Genomic DNA, 20,285 nt, shown 5'->3' with positions numbered 1-20,285 from the left:
GAGGAGAAACTGAGACTTTGGCTTTTACTGGAAAAGAAGGAAAAGAAGAAGCTGCAGCAGCAGGAGGAGGAGGAGGAGAAGTAGGAGGTTAAGTCCGGTGCTCTGTGTAATCATGACATTCTTGGATAAATGAACCAGCCGACTGAGCACTCTTTAGTTGTGTGTTGACAGGAGTTCACCGCTGAAGAGAAGAAGAGCTGCGAGGGAAATAAAAGAGTGAAGACTGCTGTGTTCAGCCCACATCAGGGACAGAGACTGGACTTACTGATAGTGTGAGAGTGTGGGTGTGACTGTGTAACCGGTGGAGGGCAGAGGAGTGGAGGGCCAGGGGACGAACCTGGCCATCAAACGGACTGGCAGCCTCTCCTCTCCTGGGATCATGTACCCTCAGGGCAGGCATCCCGTAAGTGCCTCCTTATGTTGACTTTTTCCTCAATCTCTTGTTTTTTTTCCTGCCCGTCTCTTCACTTCTCTCCATATCTGCCTGTGACACTTTTTATGTCCCAGATTTGTCTTGTTAAATCTTCATCTGCCCTCTCGTTACTTACTGTCTCTCTTTGTGTGTCTCTCTTCTCCATATCTTTCCATGTTGTGGTCTCTCTGTCACCCCATCTATCATTTTCAAGCGTGTCCCTCTCTGCTGACTGACTTGTTTAGAGAAATAAATGGCTCTGTAACGAGAGGAGTGACGTGATGGGAGGGCTGGTGTTTGAGGCTAAGAGATTCCCTTTGTACACACACACACATAGGTTTGCACAACTATCCTTTTAAGTACTTGCATTGACCTCCATTCATTTTGGCAGCCTTATCTCTAACCTTAACCATAACCAGATACTGCCTAACCCTAAACTTGCGCTAACCACAATTCAAATCTTAGCCCTTCACTTAACCAGAAATTAGGTTTTGCTTCATTCAAAGCAGATTTTAGGTCTTCACAGGGACTGCTGGTCCACAAAAAGTCGGTGTTAATGCCAGGCATAAATAAATAAAGGTCCTCTCAAGGTAACAAAGACGAGTACACGCATACTCACTCAAGCACACACTCACCACCTCCTGCTCTGTCAGCTGCAACCAGGTGTCTTTGAAATGTTGAGGATTAGCTGTGTCGGGTGTGTAGGTGGTATATAACTGGATTGGCACTTCTCAGTTTACATGTGCACATTTGTGTGTGTGTGTGTGTGTGTGTGTATGTTTTTGTTCATTAGTGTTTGGTTGCCTACGCGTGTGTGTGTGTGTGTGAGAGAGAGAGCAGATGCAGCTGGATTACATGCAGGTGTGAGGAAGAGTTGGTTGGACTGCTGTTGGCTATTTGTTTGCTGATTTCTGTTCGAGGCACACACACTCACACACACACAGGTTTGCATAGCTGTTCTTTTTAGGACACTGCATTGACCTCCATTCATTTGGACGGCCTAAACAAAGTGTTATCCTTCACCTTGACCATAACCTAACCAAAATTCAAACATTAGCCCTCAGAAATGTGATTCTGCCTCATTATGTCCATGAGGACAACTGGTCCTGAGAAGGTCAGCGACGTTGATGCCCGTAAAAGGTCATAAAGAGGTAACAAGTACAAGTAAATTTCCATGACTTCAGAAAGGTCAGAAGTGCACACAAACTATTTAAACTTCCCCCTGGTTACACTTCCCCCCCTTTACTTCCACTCTTCATCTGAAGTGAGACTTAAAAAATTGATCTGCTAAGATGAAGTACAGGTGAAAGAACAGACTTGAATGACAACCTAGGCTTAGTATGTACGTTTTGCACAAACCTCAGTCTGGCTGCTGCAGTCACATTAGGTTGTCAGTTTCTGTATCTGCTACAAATGGGTCAGTGGCCACTTTGCCTCACAGTCAGCCAGTCGTCCGCCCCGCCAACTAGCCAGCAAGCCAGCCAGCTCGCTATCACACGGAATTATGAATGACATTTTCACAAGAGGAAGGCATGAGGAATCAATTATATGTACAGAGAGAATGCTAATAAGCCAGCCCGCTGGAAGAGAGAGGCTGAGAGAATCGAGAAAGAAATGAAAAACAAGGGGCGAAAGATGTTAGAGCCAAGAGAGAAAAAGTGAGAGAATGCTTAAAAAAGAAAAGAAAAAAAAAGGCTCAACTGGAGGTGGAAAGAAAAATGAAAATGAATGGGAGATGCAAAGGAAGAATAGTGTGAACATTCCTCTGTTCTCCCCTTTAGAGGCGTATCAGAGAGCTTCCTGCTGCGATGCTCTGTGTTTGTGATAAAGTTCAGTCCCGATTGAGCCAATCTCTCTCTCTCTCTCTCTCCCTCCCTCTCTTCTTATGAGTCTCCCCTCTGTTTTCTTTTACTTCTCTGTCTTTTTTTCCTCTCTTCCTCCTCTGCTAGTGGAACTTTATTTGCGGTGGTGCTATGAAATGTGATCCGCAGAGAGGTGTGAGGGTGCAAAGAACAGTGTTGTGTGTGTGTGTGTGTGTGTGTGTGTGTGTGTGTGTGTGTGAGAGAGAGTTTATGTAAGTGCCTGTGTGAGTGTACATGTATGTTTGTGTCACTTCCAATCACGGTCACTTATGAAATATGCACTTTCATCCGTGTCCTCCTTTAATCACAGCTGGAGCGTACATGTGCTCCTTTTCAATGTGGCGTTTCAAGTACTGTAATCACCTGTATTCCAGGGACACAGTCACAGCAGGCATTTGTCGCCCGGTTGTTTAAATATGCATGGTTTAGCCATCGCACTGCAAATGTGATATACGTTACATAATTGATGACCGTTTTCCAAAGCAAAAAAACTTGCACAGCTGCTAACCTTCAAACGTGAGATTGCGCGTGACTAAAGTCTCCAGGTGTGCTTACTTTGATCGAAAAAGTGATTGACTAATAATCGTGAGTTTCTCTAAGAGTCGGTTGTCATGATCGTGATCTGAGTAACTGCCGGTGACTTTGAAGGTTTTGAAACAACAACGTCATGTGCTGGGAAAATCGTCGTCTGTCATCTAAAATATGGGATTCTCTCGTTTTTGGTGGCACCGTCAGGTGTGAATACACGCCGCTTAGGCGACTTCTCAGTGAATAGGCTGGTTTGATGCGTCACTCAAACATCACAGCGCTGCTAATGCTTCTCCCTTTTATTTTCCTCTGTGTCCCTATGGATGTAATCGCAACAGTCTGCAGTATAAATAGATAAAGTATACATCTTAAGCCGGGGCCAGTGTTATTTTTTAATCAAGGAAGACTTTGTACTCGCTGATTTTGAAAAGGGATAAAACATAAAGCCGAGCCAGATGTAATTGGTTCCACTGGTTCAGAACTTTGTAAGTGTATACATTTTGTATGAACAGCGTGTGTTGTTTATTTAAGTCAGATGTGCATAAATGTGTGTGCATATTCTGCTATTGGAGGTGTTTTTGCGGTTTTGTTTTTAGAATCCATTAGCTCTTAAGTGTTGAATGTCTTTGTGTGAAAGTGTTATGTATTGATGTGTGTGTGTGCGTGTGTATCCTGTACGTGACTGTATTTGTCCTTGTGTTCGTGTGTGTGTGTGTGTGGGTGTGCAGCTGTCAAGGTGTTGTGTGTGTGTGTGTGTGTGTGTGTGTGTGTGTGTGTGTGTGTGTGTGTGTGTGTGTGTGTGAGTGTGTGTGAATCTGGATGAAGGGGGAAAACAGAGCGGTGGTGTTTGTGTTTGTGTGCCAACAACAATAACAATAAATAACGTCCAAGTCCGACCTCGACTGTTGCTGTGAATGTACACGCCTTTGATTGTCTGCCACACCCTAAGGAGACTGGGAGAGAGAGAGAGAAAGAGGGCGAGGATTTACTGTGTGTTTTCATGGTTAAGAAAGATGTCAATAACTGGACATTGACCTCCGTCCAGCTACGAGCATGCACATGCACACATCTTTTCCAATATGGATCTGAGTGAGTGCTGCTTTCACTCAAGCGCACATCCTCTTTCACCTTTTTTTTTTTTTTTGTCTTTCTGCAGGCTGACTTTTAAGTTGCAGCGAAAGTGTGTACACTTCAAGCGCTGTGGCTTTGTGTATGTGCGCTACAAATATTCTCTCTGCTCCAGGAATTGTTGCAGCTGTCTGTTGAATGAATATCAGACGGTTTATTAAATAAGTCTGCAATAAAAAAAGAAAAAGGAGCAACAAAAGAAAATGAGCAGGATACTTTGCCCTGTGCGGTGCGGTTGCTGAAATAGATGCTGACCTCAAATCTGCTCTAATTGGAAGCCTTTTTTTGATGTGAAAACGTATGTTTTGACTATAAAACAGCTGCCGAGTTACAGTCGGGAGGTGTGCGTTTGTGTGTTTTGGAGGGATAGATAGAACGAAGAGGTTTCTTCTGGTTAAGTTTCAGAAATTGCGTCGTGTGTGTGTGTGTGTGTGTGTGTGTGAAGGCTTCGTTCTCCTCTGGTGACGAGTTGGGTAACACTTTATTTTTACAGCCAAGTAAACAAACTAATGCCAAACACTGTATATGGCCACAAAAATCATGAGTGCAGATACCACAGTCGGATTATATTTGTCTTAAAGTTGGTTTTTAATGCGTTTATGATTTGAATCTGCATTTGGGAGTTAAGGTAGAACACGCATAGCTGCTTAAACTGTGTGTATGTGATTGCTGATTATAGTTTGTTTTTTTTCACTTTCAACTCTTTTGCTATTTGCTTGTGCACAAAGTGGACTTGTTTTTGGTGTCCGACTCTGTCAGACAGTTTGTCCCCCCCCCCCAAAACATTTGTGGCTGTAGTCAAAGCCATGTCCAGCAGATTGGTGTCACCTCCTGCTGATGACATTCTCCCCCTTTCTTCCCTTTTTCTTCATCTTGTTTACATTTAATTTCATCCCGCATTTCAAAGGCAACGCCATTAAATGGCAAAAAGTCAAGTAACAACAATACAGCTGCAGTGAGAAGAACCACAGAGCAAGCAAAAAGTCACACACGTCTGCTCAGATTTCAGCAGCCGCTAAGATTAAGTCTGCTCTCCTGATTAAAAGCAGGCAATTTGCTTGTCCAAAAACCCTGTGTTCTGTGTTCTTTTCTTTGGTCATAAAAATAAATGATCAGAGCGTGGCTTGGATGGATTCCAGAGACTCTTTTGGCTGCCAATCTTTCCCTGATTTGTAATCCACCACCAGCTTAGTGGCTGACTGGTGAGCTGCAGCATTAACTGGATAGCTCTCTGACTGAGTGACTGACTGACTTACTCACTGCATTTACATGGAATTAGCAAGTTATTATGTTAGTCCGACTTAAACTGGACTTTTACATCATACAAGGTCCTCAAAGTCAGACTAACACAAGACGATTGGGAGTCGAGCTTCTACTGCATATACACAAATAGATGAGCCTACACAGGGGGCAGTGACACTCTTCTGCCACACTTCATATTTCTCATCTATTCATGACTAAATGTATTCTTTTTTTAAATATTTCACCAGCCAGTTACTATTTAATGCACTATCTGAGTGTTTCTGCTCGTCTCCCAAAAATACTCCCAAAAAATGAAGAACAAAGGAGGAATGGCGCAGAAGTGTAGAATGAAGGGAGAGACAAAGTATTGTAGTGTGACAGAGAAGTCGCAGTGTTTTGTTTGTGGGTTATTTTTTGTTGTTGTTTGAATGAATGCACCCATGCATAGGCATGCCCGCTTATACCGTGTGAAAGCTCATGTGTTAGAAGAAAGTGTGCCAGGGGCGGAGCAGACAAACAGACAGTTGGAATTGTTTCTTTCCCAATCACTCCCAGACCTGCTTCTCCTTCACAGTTGCTGTCTCTCTCATGCAGCCGCTGCCATTGTAGGAAAAACAAGCAGCTGCTTGAACAGAAGGCGTTTATGTGGAGCACAGACAGACAGACAGACAGAACTCGACGGACAATCTTTAAATGTGATGCTGCAACATGATTTTAAATAATCTCTGTACAAGGGTTGCAAATTTACTGGATTTTCATCCACCGATATTTCATCAAGTTAATAAATCAATAGTCAGTTAATCTTGAATAGACAGGTTGTTGAGATTTAAAACTTCATTAAACAACATTAGCAGCACGTGTGACAACCATGTAGATCTTTCTCTTGCTAAGTCACACTGTGGAGAAAACCTCTGATGATGGCATAGATTTCCTTGAGATACACAGGTGTTACCAGGATAAACAAGGAAATCATGGTGTGCATTCCATGACTCAAGTAGTAGTCGGTAGTCCGACTAAAATCGAGCTAGTCATATTCGGACTAACATACCTGGATGATACCTGGCGCTTGCAAACGGCACGATCCATCTCGCTGTTTGTTGTGTTTTTCTTTGAGGTAAAGGTCACTTATTCAACTTGCACTAGCTTATAGAGAGATACAGCGCCACCTATGCAGGCGGAGTCAGACCTACACGGCCAATTAATCAGTTGACTCTGCAAGTGGTCTAGTTGCCAGTCTTAGTCGGACTATGGCCTTAGCTTGATTAAACTGTGCATGTTAACGTACTGAGTGTGGTGAGGTCCTGTAAAATGGGTTAATAAGTTTTAATTCAATGTCTTCAACGGTCTAACAGTTACTGTTATTATAATCATCATCATCATCCCGACTATACAATAATCACTCTGTTTAATCAAGTGTTGAGTCCAACTGATGACAGACTGACAGACTGCATGCACTTTACACAGACACTGACAGACAGGTGATGGTTATGGCCATGGTGTCCCTTCTCCATCCTGGTATGTGATACAGTAAAGCAGGCTTCAACCGCCACGCCTCCCCCTCCCCAATAGATAATCCTTCCTAATTCTCTGCTTGCCCATGCCAGCTTCTCGAAATTGTGATTGACTGCTGTTCCAAATGGTGTGTGTGTGTGTGTGTGTGTGTGTGTGTGTGTGTGTGTGTGTGTGTGTGTGTGTGTGTGTGTGTGTGTGTGTGTGTGTGTGTGTGTGTGTGTGTGTGTGTGTGTGTGTGTGTGTGTGTGTGTGTGTGTGTGTGTGTGTGTGTGTGTCTGTGCACTTACAAGTGGCCCCTCCCTCCCTCACTCCCTCTCCCCTCCTTGATGCCTACTGCCTAGATTAACTGGATCAGTTTTGGGTTTCGGGATCTCTTGTATGTGTGTGTGTGGCCGCACACACACACACACATGAAAACACAGGAGGCGGTCGGCTGTTTTTGGCCCTTGGTGACGTGCTATTGGACCCCTAACAGTCTGGGCTGCCATCTGTCACAATATAAGGAAAAAAAAAAAAAACATGCACACAGCAAATGTTTGTTTTTGTGTACGTACAGCATGACGTGCTGATGATGGCTCGCTCTTTGTCAACATTGACATAGACGTCCACATTCATCCCCTCTGTAGTCTGTACCTGCTGAAGTGTCCTTGAGCAAAAAGAACTCTCCTGTAACTGAGCATGAACTCATTTGACACCAGTTTTTTTTTTTACTTTTTTTTTCTTGTTAGTCTTATATCTCCATGGTACATGAGATTTATTCAAATTAGTGCCTAACAAACAAATTGCCACAACAACAGACTTTGATGTAACTTAACACTCTGATTTGATTGTGTGCATTTTGAATGTGAATCTATGTATGACTCTATGGTCTGTGGTAGCAGATGGTGGGAGCAGTATTGCCACAGAGCGATGGACAGTGCTCAGGGTAGTAGTGTAGCTATAGTCTGTGTTGACTACAGGAAAAAAATAGCACAAGTCTCTCTCTTTCTCTCTCTCCTCCTCTCTCTTCATCTTCCTCTCATCCCCTTGGTGTCAGGCGGATGAATGTTTGGCTATCTCTCTCAGTCAGCAGCAACGTCGGTCTTTCATCATCTGTCTTTTTGCTCATTCTTTCATTCCTCTGAAAGAATGTCAGACTAGTCTATCACTTCCTCCGCGCCTTAGACCATCCATCCCTCTGTCTGTCAGATTAGTATCTATCTCTCCTCTGCCTTTTTTGTCAATCCGTCTCTCCATCACTGCGCTCTCTTTCTTTGTGTGTCCTCTGTGTGTGTGTGTGTGTGAATCTGAGTGTGTTTGTTTGTGTGCACTCGTATGTGTGTGTGTGTGTGTGCCAGATTGCTATCTTCATCACCCCTGCTTTATCCCTTTGCCTTTCCTCCCCCACTGAGTGTGCATGGTGTGAATCAAGGTCAGTGGGGATCTGTTGGCAGACAACACCCCCACCCTCCTGGTCAGCCACTCCCCCTGACACACACACACACACACACACACACACACACACACACACACACACACACACACACACACACACACACACACACACACACACACACACACACACACACACACACACACACACACGCCCAGAGGGTCTGTGTGTGTTGTGCCCGGCACGCAGCCATCTCAATGTCCCTGCTATGCCTACCTCGGCTCAGTTTAGCTCAGCTCAACTCGGCTGCGGATTAATTACTGGGGAACCCACCGCGTCTCTGACCTCCACTGTCGGACTAATTGAAATCTAATTGAATTGTGCTTGTCTAGACTAATGAAACCCCGCCACTGAAACCACCAGTCTTTTAGCTGTAGCGGCGTGCGCTCATAGCTGCCCAGCTGCATGATGCCTCTTTGTTTTGATAGAAAAATAGATGGAGGACAGAAATGTGAACAGATGAACAAAGGGAGTGGACGGATGGGTTGAATTAGTCAAAAGACACTCATTACACATAATTGATATTGTAGCATCATCAGTGGCAGAAACATGATTTGTATGCTGTGTCCTTCATCTGAAAACAGGCTTTGTCGAGCAATACTATCAGACCTGACTGAGGGACCATGTGTGTCATACACCAACAGCGCAAGGGTGGGTGGGAAGAAGAAGTTTAGAAGTCTGTATCCCCTTAAAAGCTGCTCAATTATCAGGTTTTTGACCAGTAGAATTCACCTTTGAAACGTTTGTGTTTTCAGTCATACTTCAACCTGTCTGCAGCAGTCTACTAGTGCAACGCTGCTGTGGCCACTGTTTTTCTTCATAGGATTTGAATTGCTTCTTTTGAGCAGCTGGGGGATGTAGTGGTGTTACACTGAGAAACACAGAGAGAGGTTGGAACGGATGTTTCCAACTTTCAAATTTTTATTAATATACAACATTTTATTGAGCTCACCAAGGTTCAGCATATTTGCTGTTTTTCAGCACTAAATCCTCAATGAAATCAGTAAATGGTTAAACGTCAGTGTAACTTTTTAACATAGAGAGGTGAAAAAAAAGACAATTCATTCTCTGTCATCCGGATTTGTGCGTAGCTGTTAAGTTTTTCGAAGACTGAACTCTAGAGGCCTCTTGGACCAACTAAGTGCCCTGGCAATAAAGTCATATACTGTAATACTTCTCTCAGTGCCTGCTGTACACGCTTGTGAGGATAGTGTTATGATCCGAGCTTGCTTCAGTTGGTCAGGTTTAGGTTCTGCAACATTATGTGCCCAAAAAAATTAGGGTAGAGAATCTAGCGAGCTACCTAATTGTATTGATAGACCGAGAGTTTTCAGGCATATTCCAAGATGACGATGCCATGGTTTATTGGGCTCAAATTGTGAAAAAAATCGTTCAGGGAGCATGAGTCATCATTTTCACACATGACTGGCCACCAGAGCCCAGACCTTAAACCTGACTGAGAATATTTGGGATGTACTAGAGAAGACTTGACACTGTTTCTCCAAATTTTCCATCATAAATACAAGTTCTTGGCTAAAAGTAATAGAAGGATTAAACTCGACCTAAGCCTGATGCAGTGTAAGCTGTTAAGTTTGTGTTTACCCTGACCCCCCAACACCCGACTGTTACCATGGTTACTGTTTTATTTTTTTTATTTTTACCGACAGTAAATGACCCTCATTATGCACACAGATGTGAAATAAAGAGATGGATGGTGGACTTTCTCAGTTAATGTGACCCAACCAAAAATATTTTCAATGTTTTTGTCCAAACCTGAGAAAAACAGAAAAATGACAAGCAAGGGCTGTGGAAGATATTCATAAGAAGAAAAGCATCTGCACATCTTAAGAGTTCACAAGTTATCAATAATGAGGATATGCGGTTATCGAAAGTGCAAATTAGTTAAAATATATACATAGAAGGCTAAATAGCCTTCATACACACTAACTGTTAGAGGCACCTCCAGTATATTGAATGAAGGTATAATCTGAATAATAACACAATATAGCCAGCAATGATATTCATAGAAAAACCCATACAGTCAATAATAATAGAAACACATTCTGAATTCTGGAGTATATACCAACAAGAGTTTCTATCTCACCCTCTGGTTGGGGTTTTGAAGTACTGAGACTGAGTCTATTAGCTTCTTTGCGATGGAACTCTCACACAATTATACATTTCGCTGTAGGCTTGCATATTCACTTTCTAACCGCTCTGTAATTATGTTACATTTTGCTATTGGTATTACGTTGTTTGTTTGATATTACATTGTCTTATTTAGCTGTATTTATCAGGTGCCGTTGAGTTCCTTGAAAGGTGCCTGATGTATACAATTTATTACGATTACGCACTTATTGAAGCTCAAATGAGATTGACATTGCAGTCTGGCATTAGCCAGGCTACCATATTCTACTCTGCCCCACCAATTCAGAAGTGGGATCTAGCCTGGATCGTGGTAGTACCAACGTCGGCGCGCTCCCTGGTTTAGATTGCTCACTGACAGGTGATGAGAAAGTGATGTGATGATGTGATTTCTGTGAAGAAGAAATGGCACAGACACCTGGCAGTCTGCATCCCCTCAGGCTAACAGTGTGAGATCTACAGTGCAGGGGGGGGGGTGTGGAATAAGTCCATACAAATAGGTCTGGAAAGAATTCAGAAAGGATAGTATCTTACTCCCAAAAAAAGAAAAACTCCTTTGAGAATCTTGAAAAAAACCCCACCATTCCCAAATGTAAACAACCACAGCAACGAAAAAAAAAAACCACACTCACAATGCCCTTGTTTCTCAAACTTCACAAAATTATGAAGGAGGAGCGGTGGGGGTGTTGAAAGCACTTTAGACACACGGGGAGGGCTGAGGCTCCAGGGAGCTGCTTGTTTTGTTGGGCCTTCTTTAGCTTTTAGCAGGTGAGAGACAGTGCCGTGTTTCCCTATAAGTTATTCATTTGACGTTTCCTCCCTTCTCAGCTCTTTGTAGGCTGGAATACATTAGCAACCTGGCAGAGTGGAGAGGATGCTAATGTGTAAGGGAGGAAGAGGCAGAGAAGAGGAAGAAAGGATGGAGGGGAGGAGAGGGGAGGGGGGGGGGCAGTATAGGGAAGGACACCGAGTCATTAGAGGAGTCGAAGAATAGAGAGAGAGGACAAGGCTTTATGATGTGTGGGACTGAGAAGTGACCTTCCCTCTCACTTTCATCTTGGCTTTTTTTCCCCTTCTTACCTTGCTCTCTGTCACACACACACACACACACACACACACACACACACATACACACACACACACACACACACACACACACACACACACACACACACACACACACACACACACACACACACACCCCAGTATTCATTTCTCATCATCCTTTTCTTGTCTTTTTCCAGGTCCCCTTGCAGCCTGGCCAGTCTTTCAAGTTCACAGTCCTGGAAACTCTGGACCGTATCAAGGAGGAATTCCAGTTCCTCCAAGCTCAGTATCACAGGTACATACTACACAGACATTTACATTCATATGCATTAGATAGTTTCAAACCAAATATTGCCTGTAGACCCATCAACTGCAAATGTGATAATTACAGATGACACATTGCCATGTAGTTTAGAAGAAATGCCTGTTGAATTCTTGAATGCATGGCCCAATAAAGATAAGGTGACAGCATGTAAGTGCTGTTGTTAAATCTTTATTACGACGCCGAGCGTCCAAAACATTGGATCGTGATTTGCAGCCCCACACGTGTAGATTTGTCTCACAGCCTTACACAAAATCTCTAAATCAACATCTTTGCCAAAATCCATGCATCACCTTCCTTTTAAATTTACAGTAATAAAGGAAATCAATATCGCATCACAGCATTGACACACATGTTTGGTAGTTGTGATGAGCTGCAGAATACAAGAGACACACATTTACGGACTCTTTCTACAACAAAGGTGTAGTTTTAAATCTTATTTCACCTCTGTTAAAATTAAAACCTCTGGGAATTATAATTTACTTCAGAAGATGCAATTAACTCATTCACTTGTGTGCGTTTGTGTGTGTGTGTGTTCGTGTGCAGCCTGAAGCTGGAGTGTGAGAAGCTGGCCAGTGAGAAGACTGAGATGCAAAGGCACTACATCATGGTGAGTCCAAAAGATATCGATCACAACTGCTGTGTTCTGAAAAATAGTCTGATGGGGAAATTTCAATTAGGGAGCTGTATCTGTGCCTTTGATCAGCTGTATTGATTTAGTTTGGCATGAATCCTATCCTGATAAAAATGACAGTATCCGTCTCTAATATCTTTACACAAACTTGTGCTCAAAACACAGTACAGTTTAAAAGGTTTCACAAAGTTGTAAAAAAAAATTCTGGTATAATAAGTGTATTATGTTTTTCCGTTGTGTGCTGTGTATAACTTCCGCTCTCCTACATCTCCTGGATTTGTACTTTTTGTTTTTTCATAGCTCTCCTTGTATTATTCCTGCCTCAGTCCCTCTTCTCTGCTCCTGTCTATCACTCTCGGCTCTTCATCCTCCTCTCTGTGTTGTCTCTCTTGCGCTAACAGTCGGAGCTCCCTCTGTGTCTTTGCATCTGTGCGACTAAAGGCTCACATGTATCGTAAGCCTTCGTCTGTGGTACAAAACCCACACAGAGCCAACCAGAATACGATATGTACCATCTGTTAAGCTGCTCGCATTTCATAAACCTGGGAGAGCAGGCAGGATCAGGGCCGTAAGCTAGATAGACACACAGATGGATAGAGAACCAGAGAGGCAGAGAAACTGACAAATAGAGTGTGAGAGAAAAGTGAGCAGACAGACAGGTTAACTGGCAGACAGACAAATGGATGTAGAAGCACACAGAGAGACTGGCAGGCAGGAGATAAACAGATAACGCGTGCACACACATAAATAAATATTTATTTCTATAGTGGTGAGGACACTCGTTGAATAATGGCTTACCTAGTTCCTGACTGGTCCCGTCTGCTGTCAAAGCCTCAGGACAATAAAAAATGATGATGAAGTTGACAAAACTGAACAACAACAACAACAAAAAACATGTTGAGGTTTTGCTAGTGGCACCAAACCAATCTCAACTTATTTCATAAAAAATAGGCTTATTATTCTAAAACTCAAAGTGCTTCTCAATGTGGAAAAGAAAAAAAAAAAAACACCAAAAAGACACACGTGCATAATAAATATTGTGCTTTGGCGAACACACACAAAGAAAATCACAGACCTCTCAAAAACAGCCACTTCCTTAATCTCAGGCACTTCTCATTTTAGCTGTGGTTTCACACAATTACTGTGTGGAGCAAAATAGCCTGACTAACGTCCACCTTCTGCTGATACAAAAGGACTGGTGCAGTGCCAGCAGGGATGCTTATATGACTTAAGACGAGCAATTGAATGTCATGTAATTGAACTTTTTTTTATATGGAGTATTACAGCCAAACTAAAAATAAAAAAAATTCAAAAATATTTCTACTTACTACTTCATTCTCACAATGTTACAAAAAAATCTCTTGTTATGTTACAACTTTATTCCCATAATAGTTTGACTTTATTCTCATAATATGTAGACTTTATTCTCATAGTATTATGACTTTATTCTCATAATAGTTTGACTTTATTCTCATAATATTTCAACTTTATTCTCATAATATTACAACTTTATTCTCATAATATTACAGCTTTATTCTCATAATATTTCTACTTTATTTTCATAATGTTGCAACTTTATTCTCGAAATATTAAAAAAATAATTATTTTCAGTTTTGCCCTAATACTCCGCAACATTAGTTGAACTGTGGCTCACTGTGTTTTTGAGCATGGCTAGTAGTAGTAGCACAGTGCTATGCTACTTCACAAGCACAGTTAAGAAATGAGCAGGAGGAGAGTGAGAGCGAGAGGCTCAAACGGAAGGATAGCTTGATAGGAAAAAAGAGCTCAGACTGTGTCGGACAAAAAAGAAATAACAGAGCTGCTGAGGGAAAGAGGGAGGGAAGGATACAAAGGGAGGCATAGATAAAGAGAATAAAAGAGGAATCAGAGAATGAGAGAGAGATAGAGGCAGGAGAGAGATACACAAGGAGAAAGAGAGAGAAAGAGGTACCAGGGGACAGAAGAGAGGAAAGATTGAGGGTTTTTTTTTCTTTTAAAAAAAGATGTTGTGAAGGAACAGCTGGATGTGTGAGAAGGAGAGAGAGATAGTGGTGTATTGTGTGTGTGTGTGTGTGTGTGTGTGTGTGTGAGGGGGGGGGGGGAATAAAAAGAAAGAAAGATAGAGCAAAAGAAAGATGAAGAGAGAAAGAGGAAGAGAGAGGGTGCATGCACAGACACGTAAATAATGTGAAGCAACAACGGACTGGCTGCGCCCACAGAGGAGATAACCCAGAAGGCTATATTTAGCTCGTTAGTCCTGTCATCCATACTGAGGCCTGTTTCCTCAGGCTGGGGCTCTGCTCACTACGCTGCACTGCTCCTGCCTTTGCTATTCATCAGTTGTAAGCCCAATACTAGGGTTGAGGAAAGTAGTGAGATGGTTATGCAGGGTTATAGCTGATGCGTGTTGACTTTTAAGAAATGCATATTGTTTGTCTAAAGGTGGCCACATTATTTTCATGCCAGTCAGTGCGTTTACATGCATGTTAAAAGTCTGATTTTAGTCAGACTAGGACGGTCATGCGGTTTCCTTAATGTAAGCATGTTAGTCTGACTAAAATCGAACTAGTCTTAGTCGGACTATGTGGATAATGCGATTCATAGTCCGATTACTCCTGCATGTATACGCTTAGTTGAACTGGAGTCGTAATTGGCGTTCTGCATATGCTCCAAACTTTCCTCCCCGGTCTTTGATCCGGAAGTAAAAGGAGACGACGTATAAACCGCAGTACTGCTGCCGGACAATTATACGACAGTGGCTTCTTTCCTCGGACAACACGGCAACCACAAGAGCCACGATCGATCTAATTTCTATCAAAATTGAACAAAACGTACAGAACCACAGCACGATCCATCTCACCACTCAATGTTGAGATACGGCGCCACCTACGGAGGCGGAGTCAAACGTACACGGCCAATAAATACATTTTCTTCTCCGCATGTATAGTCGGACTCTGCAAGTTGTCCATGTCTTAGTCGGACTACAGCCTTAGCTCGATTTAAACTGTGCATGTAAACAAACTGATTGTTTTGTTCCCAGTCAGATCTTTTTGCCGTTGCATATCAATTCCCTATGCAGTTCTTGCATAACAGCGCTGCGCAGTGGGTGCACAGTAAAATAAATAATATTCCTGACTGAGGTTTTGGGACAAAAACAGACTCCTCTGTCATTTGTCTGTCGCTGCTGCTGCTGCTGTGAGGCTGCAGGTACAGCAGCTGGTCCAGAGTTAACGTTTATAACGCTGATGAATGAAGTTACCCACTGTGTCCCCACTTTGAGGGCTAAGTATGGACGTGTGTGTGCAGCGCTCAGGGCAGAGAGGACAGAGCCACCTAAAACGGATCAGAAATAATTATGAACAATGAGATGAAACACAGGTTCAGGCTACAGCTAAGCTACATAAAGGACCTGCTCACTTTTCATGAAGTAGCAGAGTGCAGCCAGTGCATGTGCAAAGCTCTTCAGCTGCTGTGAAGGATCAGGGTGGTTTTCTATTCACAGCCATTGGTGTTTTTAACAATGGCAAAAATAATTTTCTTACCAAGTAAGTTATTTTCTTTCCTCAACTCGAACCAAGCCATGTATGTGTCATAACCTAATACATAACTGTCAGACTAGTTTTATTATTATTGGTTTGAGGTTTTTGGTAGGTGCTGACACAGAATCTCATTCTCAGTGTTGGCATTAGATTAGAAAGCTCTTTTAATAACACTCTGAAAAGCAGTAACAGGCAATTTTGTAATATAGCTCTGGCAACTTGTTGCATTTGGCACCATCGTGTCCCAGTGTTCTTAAAATACTGTGCCACTGTTGTGTGATCGTGAGCCAGGTGGTGTGAGGAACGCAATCTGACTCTTTATTTTAATCATTTGACTCCACCTTTTATTCTTCTGTTTTGTATTTTTATTCACTATGTGTCTGAGAAAGTAAATATTTCTTCATATCGGTTTGCAATGTTAATGATTGAGTAGAGGTGATTGAATTTTTTTTTTTTTTTAAATCAGTTTAAGCAGACAAAAACAAAAAAAAAAACCAAGAAGCTGAAGTGAGCCAATAATTGCAGTGATTTTATATTTATTTTGTCTTAAACAGAAGGTTATAGTTTCACTCTGCTGTGAGAAATCTCCTTATGGCATTAAACTTTTCCAAAGTTTGGAACTTTATTTTCCCCCCACATTCACGACTTAAATTGTAAATCTGGCAATGATGTTTGACTAATTTCACGCTTGCTGAAACGTTGCCATAACCCTCTCAAATTGCTGTGCTGCTGCAGTTAAGTGGCACGGCAAGGTTTTGGATATACAGTACAGTAGTGTATAGCGGTGGTATGCTTGGCAGACCCGCTGTCCTTCTGGGTAAGGGTATATGTTATAAGTTGGCTGTTCTCGTAAACTGGCACGTGTTTGTTTGTGTAGAGAGAGACGCTGGCAATATGTAATGTCGAGAGTGTCGAGTGTGAGCATCTTGCTTTTTTTTCCCTGTCTTTTGTATTTATAATTCACGTCTCTCAGATTTCACTGCTCACCTCTGTCCTGGAATTCCTCTGTGTATTTTTAAATAAGCTTGCATTGTAGCCCAGACTAATCGGAGGGGGGCGTAGACGTGTCGGTCACATCCTCACACAAAGTGCAAGTATGAATCCCGTCTGAAGAGCCAGGTTCACCTCTGCTCACCCTGCTCTTTGAAAATGTTTTTTTCCTGAATTAACATGACAAGAAAATCTGATAATGAGACTAAACTCTCATCTTATTTTACTGAATAAATCAGAGAAATGAGCTGCAGTGGTTCGTGCTGTTGCCTTTGCGGCAAAAAGTCTCAGGTTCACGTCTTGGTCAGACCGTAGGTGTGAGAGTGAATGGTTTGTCTCCATGTGATGGACTGACGACCTGTCCAGGGTGTGACCCCGCCTTTCACCCTATGTCAGCTGGGATTAAAGGCGTTGACAATGAATGAATGAGCTGTGATTTTAAGATATGCAAATTCAAATTAGGCGAGACAGGCTTACTTCCTCATATTTTGCATATTGGATATTTGATGTTTGCACAGCGTTCATTCAGCACCTGCAGATTTTTTATCATCTGTTTTTATGAATTAAAGGTGCATTATGTAATAAATCTAAAGCAACTGGCCATATAATCCTCCTAATATGTCACAGAGACTCAGGAATAATGTTCATATAACAAACTGAACTCACCAACAACAACAGTACAGCCAAAATATTTGCATTAAAAAATATCTTTTGCAGACTGCAAATCGTGTTTATGTTTTGAAATCATGTTTTGGCATGTGGCGCCACCTACTGCCGTCTACCAATCATTGCAGTCAGTAGAGTCTCAGCTGCCGAGCAACCACGGGTTGCCAGTTACGTCAGAAAACCAAACCTAAAAGACCTCGGTATTTTGAATTTGAATGTAGTAACCGTTTTTGGCAGCATTCTTACATATGGCACCTTTAAACTGATCCATAAACGTAATGATGGGCATATTTGTTAAATGTTGACATTTAGTGACTATAAAGTGACTCTGGGTTGCTGCTTTATTAGTTATTAGTTCCTTTGCTGGTTGACTTTATTTTATTTCATTTTATTTTTTACAAAGGTCTTTATTTTGAGGCTCCTGCAGGGTGTGTTTTATACTTATTGGATTATGATTTGGATGTGATTATGAATAACATTTAAGTTTTTTAAAGGATAAAAAAACAAACAAAGGTGGTTGATTACACAAGCAATATTCTCGAACATCTTTGTTTGTAATAATACAGTCAAATATATTTACAGTCTCATTAGAACTATATAATGGCCACAGTGTTTTGTCTCAAGTCTGCCATGGAGTCATTTGTTGGACTGTGTGTGTGTGTGTGTGAACATATATCCGCGTCTGTTCAGTACATCCCCTCAGGCAGAGATGTGAGTGCATTTGTTTCTTTGTGCGTGCGTGTGCGTGTGTGTGTGTGTGTGTGTGTGTGTGTGTGTTTAGATTAATGCGGTGCTCTCAGCCTCTTATTCCACTCGTAGCTCATCTGTCTGATTCAGGCTGACACGCTGTGTTCTCTTTAGCAACATTGCAGTCACAGACTGCTGGAGAAAGTGGAAAGAGACAGAAGAGGGGTAGAAAAGGGGGGAAGGAGAGGACAGAAACGAAAGAGCGGGAGTAGGAGTAATAAAGGAAGTGAAGAGAAGGCGAGATGGGGACACCGAGGGAGGATGCAAGGGCAAAGAAATTAAAATGCAAAAAAAAAAAAACAGAATGGTATATTGTGATAGAGAAAAGGAGATAGTGGGGGGGGGGGGGGGATTAAACAGGCACATGAGGTGATGAAAAATAATCCAAGAATTAGAGGAAATAATAATAAGAAGAACAAATTAAAGTGATGTAAGACAGCAGAGTCTGAAGAGGGGCCTCCTCACTAAGCTCAAGTGTCGCCTCTGTGATGGTGGGAGTTGGCCGGGGGGATTTGATCAGGGCCAGATGAATGGAAGGATTGAGTCTGCTTAAAGAGTCTTAAACCTGTCTGAACTGTCTGGAGCCGGAGAAACAAACAAGGCAGGAGGAGGCATAAAGATAAAGATAGACGAGGTCTCCCCCAGTGTTCATACTGTACACACACACACACACACACACACACACACACACACACACACACACACACACACACACACACACACACACACATGTTCATGGACATAAACCCCCTTCAGCTCGACGTCGGTGCTATCCAGTTGTTCTGTCTCTCTCCCTCTGATGAAACAGACTGCAAGAGAAGCTGCCGTTAAATGCTGAACGTGTGCCGTGACTGATTTAGTCGTCACCCGCTGACAGGGCACAATGGAGAAGTGAGAGCCTGCTTACCTAACCTCTGATGTGGGTTAGCACAGTGTGCTAGTAAATGTTTTAACATCAATGGTATGTGTGTGTTTAAGTGTGAATGTGTGTGTGTGTGTGTGTGTGTGTGTGTGTGTGTGAGGGGGCAGATGAAAGAGAGAAGCTCACCCAAGAGATACTGATGAACAATTGCTTTGGCTTTGGTTTTTACATCTGCACCTGTGTGTGACACATAGAGTACAGACACACACACACACACACGCATGCACGCACACACACACACACACACACACACACACACACACACACACACACACACACACACACACACACACACACGCACACGGCAAAACATAAGCTGTGTACACACATTATGTCAGCAGCTCACACACTTATTTTGGTGCTAAAAGCATCCAATAAAGCTACATGCACACCTGCGCACACACACACAAATGTCCCATTTAGATAAATCACCTTTGATTAGACCCACTTTCTAAAGCTCATTTTAAAGTTTTAACTTTTTTTTTTTTTTGCAGAATGCATAGAGGAGATATATATTTATATATGCATGACGCTGTCGTCTGACATTCTCTCAGCACCATGGTGGTGCAGCGAGGGTCAAGGGGTGGTGGGGGGAATGGAAGAGCAAACACTCCTCGCAGATTGGAAGGGTGGAATGGAGGAGGGATACATGAGATTGAAAGTAGGAAAGAGAGAAAGAGGGAGAGCAGCGTGATGAGAGAAATGCAGGAATGTATTCTGTCCTTCTTGCCCTGATGATGACAGTGCAGTGTGCGTGTTATTAGTGGGAGACGCATGTCAGATGTGGGGCATGTTCAGAGGAGCGCGGAACATTAGGGTGCCATCAGATAAACAGGAATTACACCTCATTTATCTGAAGTAACCTGTCTGCTGATATGACATAACAACGTGCCAAAGAGCAGGTAGAAACGATAATGGCCGTGAGTATGGATTACATAACATTATCTGTCAAGAAAAGCTTTTTTCCCCTTAGTAGAGTTTTTATGCTTCAGGTTTTCCAAAAAACATGTTTTCCCTTCACAAAGAATTTTAAATTTAGTTTTAAATGTACAGATGCTGTTTTTGTGGAAAGCTGAGAAGCATTCAAATTATCAACCAGAAATGTTTATTATATGAATAAGACATTAACACAATGCAGTTACCTTTTACTCTGATTT

The 20,285-nt window shown here is 42.3% G+C and overlaps 1 protein-coding gene across 1 annotated transcript in view; it reads left to right on the top strand.

Moving 5' to 3' along the window:
• Positions 1–379: 379 nt before the first annotated feature.
• tle2b (TLE family member 2, transcriptional corepressor b) overlaps positions 380–20,285 on the top strand; it is a gene marked incomplete at both ends in the record, with an annotated part of 74,243 nt that continues 54,337 nt past the window's right edge. The window contains 3 exons of the mRNA XM_083887843.1: positions 380–403; positions 11,506–11,603; positions 12,177–12,240. Of these exons, the coding sequence (XP_083743969.1) occupies positions 380–403; positions 11,506–11,603; positions 12,177–12,240 (186 nt within the window). The remainder of the gene's footprint in view (positions 404–11,505; positions 11,604–12,176; positions 12,241–20,285) is intronic.

This window comes from Microchirus variegatus (assembly GCF_963457635.1).
Source record: "Microchirus variegatus genome assembly, chromosome: 4".
Lineage (NCBI taxonomy): Eukaryota > Metazoa > Chordata > Actinopteri > Pleuronectiformes > Soleidae > Microchirus > Microchirus variegatus.
This window is presented reverse-complemented; position numbering and strand designations above follow the sequence as displayed.